This window comes from Ipomoea nil, unplaced genomic scaffold (genome assembly GCF_001879475.1).
Source record: "Ipomoea nil cultivar Tokyo-kokei standard unplaced genomic scaffold, Asagao_1.1 scaffold3172, whole genome shotgun sequence".
In the NCBI taxonomy this organism is placed as follows: domain Eukaryota; kingdom Viridiplantae; phylum Streptophyta; class Magnoliopsida; order Solanales; family Convolvulaceae; genus Ipomoea; species Ipomoea nil.
The window spans coordinates 550,675-560,149 of NW_017619600.1; the positions used below are offsets into that span (position 1 = coordinate 550,675).

General features: G+C 37.3%; 1 protein-coding gene across 1 annotated transcript; it reads right to left on the reverse strand.

Moving 5' to 3' along the window:
* Nucleotides 1-5,725: 5,725 nt before the first annotated feature.
* Nucleotides 5,726-6,904, reverse strand: LOC109168052 (uncharacterized mitochondrial protein AtMg00810-like). The gene has a single exon (XM_019317106.1). The coding sequence runs from the start codon at nt 6,902-6,904 to the stop codon at nt 5,726-5,728; it is 1,179 nt and encodes a 392-aa protein (XP_019172651.1).
* Between the last annotated feature and the right edge of the window lie 2,571 nt (nt 6,905-9,475).

A 9,475-nucleotide genomic window follows, 5' to 3' on the forward strand; every position in this document is an offset into this window, starting at 1 on the left:
AGAAGATAACTAGGAAAAGACCCCTTTACCCTTTAACTTAACGTCCATATAAATCTTAGTTAACGGAAGGACCAATGGTGGAACACTTTTGATAGTCAAGGGTTTATTTTGTCCAAATTAAAAGACGAGGACCAAATTTAAAAAATCACAATAATCGGAGGACTATTGCTGGAATTAACTCTAAATTAATTAAGTCCTATGTAAAGTAATTAAAAAGAGTTCCAAGATATTAGACTTAAATATCTAGAACCGGGGCAATTAAAACCGTAATAGTTAAAATTTGACATTTTAAAATGAATAAAGCCAGCCAACAGATCTTAACCAAATTTGAAAGTAATTGGAAAGTAATAATCCAAACCCAATGGATGACAAGACTAATTGGAACAACCTCTGCAACACACGTTTACTCTTTCATTATTTTAAAAACAATTTTGGTTGGCATTATTAACCATAGGTTTGACTTTAAATTTCTCATAAGTAGCATATATATATATATATATATATATATATATATATATATATATATATATATATATAGGGAAGGGATCAGGTGCATTTGTGGCTTCCCGTGCGGTTGTGCGGTGGATTAATGTGCGTGAGGTTTATACTTAATGTGCATGAGATTTATACTCAATGTGCCTGAGATTTGCACTTAATGTGCGTCATGTTAATATGCGTGAGTTTTGTACTTAATGTGCCTGAGTATTGTGTTTAATGTGCGTGAGATTTGTGTTTAATGTGCGTGAGTATTTCAGAATTGCGAGCTCAGAAGGAAGTAGAACAGAAACTCAGGCACATTAATGCCCAAGCTTCTTGTTACTTGTTCCTTCAATTTGGCCATGGATTCTGGATTATCAGCTATCTTCAGTGCAGTTGAATGTTTATATAGATGACGCACGCACAGTAAAATTTGCACAGCAGCTAAGTGTGGATTTCTGTTGTATTATTCCCATAATTCTTAATCACCATAGCCCGCCTCCGCATCATCATCATCAGGGAGGGGGCAATGGCTACTGGGGATGGGGAAGAAGCTGACATCAATATTTTCTGCTGCATTTTACACATTCACGCACATTAAGTACAAATCTCAAGCACATTAAGCACAACACTCACGCACATTGAGTACAAATATCACGCACATTAATCCACCGCACATCCGCACGGGAACCTTTCACTATATATATATATGTGTGTGTGTGTGTGTGTGTGTGTGTGTGTGTGTGAAATTGTGAGATCAAATCTTGTGCATCAATCAAATATTTTATTAGTCTAGATTAAGCGTGTGCAAATACGATAGATCTAGATTGGTCTAGTTGACATTGTGAGATCAAACCTTATGCTTCAATCTAATAAATTTAATGGTCTAAATTGATCTAGATTAAGTGTGTGCGAATGCGATTAAATGTGTGCGAATGTGATTTAAGTGTGTGCGAAACGCAATTGATCTAGACCATTAAAATTTATTAGATTGATGCACAAGATTTGATCTCACGATCTCCCCTAAATAGGCCTTCTCATAGGAACCCTCCTATATATATATATATGTGTGTGTGTGTGTGTGTGTGTGTGTGTGTGTGTGTGTGTGTGTGTGTGTGTGTGTGTAGATTTTGGTTCCCGTGAGAACAGGTCTTCCCGTGCGGCCAGTGCGGCATACACCATTAGGTATGCATAAATGTACCATACAGTGTTCGAGAATACACCAGAATGAAAGGCCAAAAAATGCACCACACACAAAAAAAAAAAAAAAAAAAAAAAAAATACACCACACATAATGGTGTATTTTCGAACACTGTGTGGTGTATTTATGCATACCTAATGGTGTATGCCGCACTGACCGCACGGGAAGACCTGTTCTCATAGGACCCTGACCCTATATATGTGTGTGTGTATATATATATATATAATTTTAAAGAGCATTTGATCTTTAATGAATCACTAATTATTAATTTTAGTTAAATATTGTGATCGTTTATGATTTGTGTTGAAGATCAAGCATTAAATTTAGTCTTTTCAATAATTATTTCATATTTTCTACCTTACCATGCACGTTTTTCATTTTTTCAGAGTTCCAGTGCACATTGTTCATTCTTTCAGAGCACATTGTTGTGCATTACAATGCACATTGTTGTGCGTTCAACCTTTAAACCTTACCATGCACATTTTTGCCTTTCCAGAGTTTCAATGCACATTGTCCCTTCTTCTAGAGCACATTGTCGTTGTGCCTTCAACCTTTAAGATCGTATGTGTTATATATATATATATAATTATATATATATATATATATATATATATATATATATATATATATATATATATATATAATTATTCACATGTGACCATGTTGTTAGGTGTGGTCATATGGTTAATTATAAGCCATTAGATTAGATAGATCCAATGAATAATATTAATCAAGATTCTTCCATTATTTTTGCGCACATTCTCCTACCCAACGATCGAACTGCAATGGTAAACTCATCATAAAGCACCGGAATAAGGAAAATCACATTGTTGTGTGTTTTATTACACTATTGGACTCACTATTGGTGCATGTTGTCAACACTGTTGGTGTATTCTGAAACCCGGCCGCTATAAATTGCCACTGTAATTACCATAACACGGGAATACACCATTGGTATGTTTCACTGTGTTGTATTTTATTACACTATTGGTGCATGTTGTCAACACTGTGGGTGTATTTTGGAACCCGCCCGCTATAAATGGCCACTGTAATTACCATAACACCCCCACTTATCAAAACGCGTGAAAATCTTCAAAATTACCACTGCCGTTAGATTAAACTGATTCAACGATACAGATACGACCACACCGCCACACCTAATGACATGACCACATATGAGCGCTCTTCTCTATATATATATATATATATATATATATATATATATATATATATATATATATATATATATATATATATATATATATATATATATATATATATATATATATATATATATATATATATATAGAGTAAAAGACATTTTTAGTCCTAAATTTATAGTGGCTTGGACAATTTTAGTCCTTTATAAAAAAATTTGCCATTTTATGAACAGAGTTATTGTGGCGAGGACATTTTTGGTCCTCCATCTATATTTATGTCAGATAATCGTCTGAGAGAGGGGTAATTACGTCAATTTAGGCTATCTCTTTCTATTTATTATATCTATGTGTGTTTTGTTTTCTTCTCGGTCAGAATTCGAAGGAGTCGGAGAGTCCAAGTTGCAGTTGTACGAAGAAATTGCCGGAGAATCGAAGCCGCCAAACAGGTTACCAATCAAATAGATAGAAGGAGAATCGAAGCCGCCAAACACACATTGATATAATATATAGAAGGAGATAGCCTAAATTGACGTAATTGCCCCTCTCTCATACGGTTATCTAATAGAAATATAGACGGAGGACCAAAAATGTCCTCAAAATATAGACAGAGGACCAAAAATGTCCTCGCCACAATAACTCTGTCCATAAAATGGCAAATTTTTTTCTAAAGAACTAAAATTGTTCAAGCCACTATAAGTCTAGGACCAAAAATGTCTTTTATCATTTGTTTGAAGAACAACTATTGAAATGACTAAATTTAATACATGTTCTTCAAACAAATCATAAAAGATCATAATATTCGCCACAACAATGTACACTGAAAGGCGAAATAATATGTATTGAAAGACATAACAATGTGTATTGAAAGGCAAAAATGTGTACTGCAAGGTAAAAATGTGTACGGTAAAGCACAAAAATATGCAACAACTATTGAAATGACTAAATTTAATACATGTTCTTCAAACAAATCATAAAAGATCATAATATTCAACTAAAATTAGTAATTAGTTATTCATTCAAAATCAAATTCTCTTTAATACATATTATTTCGCCTTTCAGTGTACATTGTTGTGGCTCATATATATATATATATATATATATATATATAGATTTAGGTTCTGGTGCGGTTAGGGTGCTCAGGTGCGGTTGTGGGGTTTAATTTGGGCCTTTCATCTCGCTTAAATCAACGTTCAGGATTATCAAAGTTTTAAAAAAAACGCGGTGGCAATTTTGTAATTTTTGCATCTAGGTCAAAATTAAGGTGAGCGGATTTGTGAGTTTTGTGCTTAATGTGCGTGTGTTTTGTGCTTAATGTGCGTGAGTTTTGTGCTTAATGTGCGTGGGGTTGTGCTTATCGTGAGTAGTTGTAAAAACTTAAAGTCTATAAGTTAATACTTAAAGTGCGTGGGTTTTGTGCTTAATGTGCGTGATGTTGTGCTTAATGTGCGTGTGTTTTGTACTTAATGTGCGTGAGTTTTGTACTTAATGTCAGTAGTTGTTGAAACGTAAAGTGTGTGAGTTAATATTTAAAGTGCGTGTGTTTTGTGCTTAATGTGCGTGAGGTTGTGCTTAATGTGTGTGGGTTTTGTACTTAATGTGCGTGAGTTTATGCTTAAGTTAACACTTAAGGTGCGCCTTAGCTTATACTTCTTTGTTCCAGACACGCGTTTTTTTTTTTTTTTTTTTTTTTTAATTTTCATTGATTTGGGCCGTTGATCTAAATTTGATCAACTGCTCAAATTTAACCGCACAACCACACGGGAAGCTATACCCGCACCTGAACCCTTCCCTATATATATATATATGGTGTATTGAAGTGGATGCCACCTTTGATTTGAAATCTCCCATCAATTAATGCGGTGATGGACACACAACTAAGATGAGGACCCAATATTGAAATATCCATTAGACACCAACTCGCAAGCTTTGGCTTCGTTATTGTAGATTTTTGTATCACGTTTTCGTAGTTTCTTTGTCGTCACATATGCGTGCAGTCGTGTACGGTTGACAAATGACAACGTTAATACTTGTCTGTCAAGACCACAAATGGGCCGTGTCTCCCACCGCCCGACTGCCCATTGCACAAGGCACATACATATAGCCCAACCCGAAAAGGTCCATTTTCCTTAATATAGTTGGCCTATAGTCTACGTATAAATAAGCCCGACCCAAACTAGCACAATTGTTATACCGTCGAACGTCGAACCGTGTCCGCCTTGCAAAGTGGATACATACAGTTCTATATTCATAATTACTGAACTCCATGTTCATAATTATAAAATTTTATGTTCATAATTTTTAAACTTCATATTCACAATTACTGAACTCTATGTTCATAATTACTGAACTCTATGTTCATAATTATAAAACTCTATGTTCATAATTTTTGAACTTCATATTCACAATTATTGAACTCGATATTCACAATTACTGAACTCTATGTTCATAATTATAAAACTCTATGCTCATAATTATAAAACTCTATGTTCATAATTTTTGAACTATATATTCATAATTATGACAGTTTTGGAACTGTGTCCACCTTGCAAGGTAGACACAGTTTCACAGTATAATTTGCCAAATTCACATGGATGGACTGATGGAGTATAAGAGATTAGGATAGGGATCTACAAGTGGATCAACACACATAAATGCATAATGATAGATATATTGTAAATGAGTTCACGTGATACTTTTTAATTAGTTGGTGTGGTTGGGTAATTAGGTGGTGTGACGCGAATTGTATCGAAGAGAAAGGTGGAAGGGGAAAGTTTGTTTATTCATCAAATCTGTTTATATACATGCAGAGAATACGTATATATGCAGAGAACGGTTGAAACAGAATGAATATAGGAAAGACTATAAAGTCCTTAGCTAACTGCTATTTCTATTCTCCAACACCCCCGTAAGGTGGCGCATGCAGGTCCTGGATGCCCAACTTAGATATGAAACTTCTGAACAGATTGGCGGGTAAAGGCTTTGTGAATCCATCTGCCACCTGATTTGTTGATGAGACCAATAGGAGTTTGATCAAACCATTCGAGACCTTCTCACGAACAAGGTGACAGTCTATCTTGATGTGCTTTGTCCTCTCGTGAAAGACATGGTTTTCGGCCATTGCTACAGCTGATTTGTTGTTATAGAAAAAAACTGCTGGCCTTTGCATGGTAGACTGCATATCTTCAAGTAGAAATGTAATCCACTGTACTTCACAAATGGTGGAGGCAAGTGCTCGGTATTCTGCTTCAGATGAGGATCTAGAAACCGTAGCTTGCTTCTTTGATCTCCAAGATATGAGAGCAGATCCAAGGAATACACAGTAGCCAGTTATAGACTTACGTGTTTCTATGCAAGCAGCCCAATCTGAATCTTTGAAAACATTGAGTTGTAGAGTGCCATCTCTGGGATATAACAATCTTTGTCCTGGTGCATTCTTGATGTATCTAAGTACTCTATGAGCAGCACTTAGATGCTTGTCAGTTGGGGTATCGATGAATTGGCTTAATTGCTGCACCGCATAAGTGATATCCGGTCTTGTGGTTGTGAGATACAACAAGCGACCGACAAGTCTTCTATAACCATTCACATCATTGAGAGGTTCACCATCACTATGACTAAGATGATATCCAGGCACAATTGGAGTGTTCACTGGCTTAGATTCCAGAAAACCTGTCTCAGCTAAGATGTCAAGAGCATATTTCCTTTGACAAATATTTAAGCCTGAATCATCTAGTTTTGCTTCAATTCCTAGGAAGTACCCCAGCACCCCCAAATCTTTGATTTTAAAGGCATCATCGAGCACTGCCTTTAGATTTTTGATCATGCCTAAGTCAGGGCATGTGACCAATATGTCATCCACATATACAAGAACTGCTATGAACCTGCCACCTTGCCCTTTTGTGAATAGCGATGGATCAGCTTTGGATTGGATGAAGCCCATGTCAGACAGAGCAGTACTTAGTTTAGCATTCCACTGGCGGCTTGCTTGCTTAAGGCCATATAGGGAACGAAGCAGCCTGCATACTTGATTTGGCTTCTCGGTTTGAAAGCCGGGAGGTAGGAACATATAGACTTCTTCTGTTAAATCACCATGTAGGAAAGCATTGTTTATATCTAACTAATGAATGTGCCAGGCTTTGGATGCTGCTGCTGCCAAGAAGGTTCGAATAGTTGTGATTCTAGCAATCGGTGAAAAAGTCTCAATGTAATCGACCCCCAACTGTTGAGTGTATCCTTTCACGACTAGGCGTGCTTTGTATCTTTCAACCGAACCATCCGCTTTCAGCTTAACTTTGTACACCCACTTACAGCCTATGGGTGTATTCCCAGCTGGTAGAGTGGTTAATTCCCATGTTTTATTGTATTGCAGTGCTTGGATTTCCACATTCATTGCTTCCCTCCAGTGATGATTTTTAATGGCTTGATTATAGGATTTTGGTTCATCAGCAGATTTCACAGCCATAGAGAAAGCCTTGTGTGACGGGGCTAATGCATCAAAGGCTATAACCTTCGAAAGGGGATGTGGTGACAAGCCTTTGTTGATTATAACATCACATAAGTAGTCTTGAAATTTGTTTGGGACACGCCTCTGCCTCTCTGATCTCCTTAGTTGAACATCATCATTATATGGCTCGTGTGGGATAGAGTCATGTTGTCCTACTTCTTGTGTGATTTCATGGTTAAGTTCGGGCAGTTCACCAGAACTAGACTGCTGCGGAGAACTAGCTTCATCATGATCTGTTGAGCCAGCTTCATTGAAAATATGTATTCCACTAATTGAGGGGTCTGCATTACAATCACCAGGTCCTTCTGATGTAGGCTCATAATGTATTTGAGTATCAATGGGAATGACAGGTAGAGATGGACCAAGCATGACAATTTCAGGATCAATTATTGCAGGATTCTTTTCTGAGAATGGGAAGTGAGACTCAAAAATTTTTACATCTCTTGATACAAAAATGGATTTGTCATCCAAGTCGTACATCAAGTAACGTTTTGTATGAGCAGGTATGCCTACAAAAATGCATTTCTTGCTTCTCTGTGACATTTTATGCTTAGAAGGTGATAAGTTTGAAGCATAGAAGAGACAACCAAATACCTTGAGGCTCAAAAGATCAGGATTCTTCCCATAAAGTTTGTGATAGGGAGTAGAGAATTCAATAACTGGAGAAGGCAATCTGTTGATGAGATACACTGCATGCATTACACATTGACCCCAGAATTCATGGGGTAAGGAAGCCTAAAACCGAATAGCTCTCGCTACGTTGAGGATGTGCTGATGCTTCCTTTCAACCACTGCATTTTGCTGTGGCATATAGGCACAAGATCTTGATGGATAATTCCTTTTTCTGCAAAAAAAACTCAACTATATTGAACTCTGCTCCATTGTCAGTCCGAATGGCCTTAATTAGAACCCCAAATTGAGTGAAAACCAGTGCATGAAACCTCATAATAAACTGTCTCACCTCACTTTTGCTTCTCATTAGATGCAGCCAAGTAAAACGGGAATAGTCATCTACCAAAGTTAGGAAGTAGTGATCCCCTTTCAAAGAACAAACTGGAAAAGGTCCCCATATGTCTACATGAACTAGATCAAAAGCTGCTTTTGAAGTTGTAATACTTAGGGGAAATGGTGGTCTTTTGTGTTTGGCAAGGTGACAAGCATCACATGCAAAATTCTTAACAGTAGTAGCCTTAATATCACTCAAAAACTGAAGTTTATTAACTGGGAAATGTCCTAACCTTTGGTGCCAAATCTCACCACTATTGCATTGTGATGCAATGCCATTATGAATAACATTCTTTTTTTTTGGTGGTTTCAATAGTAGATACAAACCATTCACCTGCTTAGCTAAACCAAGAGTCAATCCAACTGCATCCTGAATCAAGCACTGCCCAGGTGTAAATATAAGCTTATAACATGTATCTTGTAAAAACTTACTCACAGATATCAAGTTGAATATGAAGGACAGAATATATAGAACATCCTTCAACCATAGCTGCTCATTCAACTTAATATTGCCTAAGTGTTTAACAGAGATGGACTTCCCAGTAGGTAGACACACTTCAGCTCCATTAGTAGCATGATAGTCATTAAAGAAATCAGCAGAACAAACTATGTGATCTGATGCTCCCGAATCTAGAATCCAAATAGAGGGTGATAACAAAATGGAATTAACATGAGTAATAGAAGGCGTGCCTTCATTTGCAGAGCTGTCCTCACAAAATTGTGGAATCATAGCCACAACTGTTGTGGTTCTTGCATTTTTTATCTGTCCAGATTGAGCTCGAAGGAGAGAGATTAGCTTCTCCAACTGATCAGATGTAGTGGATCCAGCAGATGCATTCGAATCCATCATGGCTGAAGTAGAGCTTACAGCGGCTGATTGCTTTGCGGAATCGTTGGAGAAGAAAAGATTGTCCAAGTCCTCCAAGCTATATCCTCTCTGTTGCAGGTTCGAATTCCTCTGTGGAATCATTATTGACGATGTGCGTGCCGGCGAGTGTGTGATCGGCGTTGCTGCATGCCTCTCTTGTTCCGACTCGCCGGAGACGGCGGCGGCGTAGGAACTACGCCGTGGCTCTGATACCATGACGCAAATTGTATCGAAGAGAAAGGTGGAAGGGGAAAGTTTGT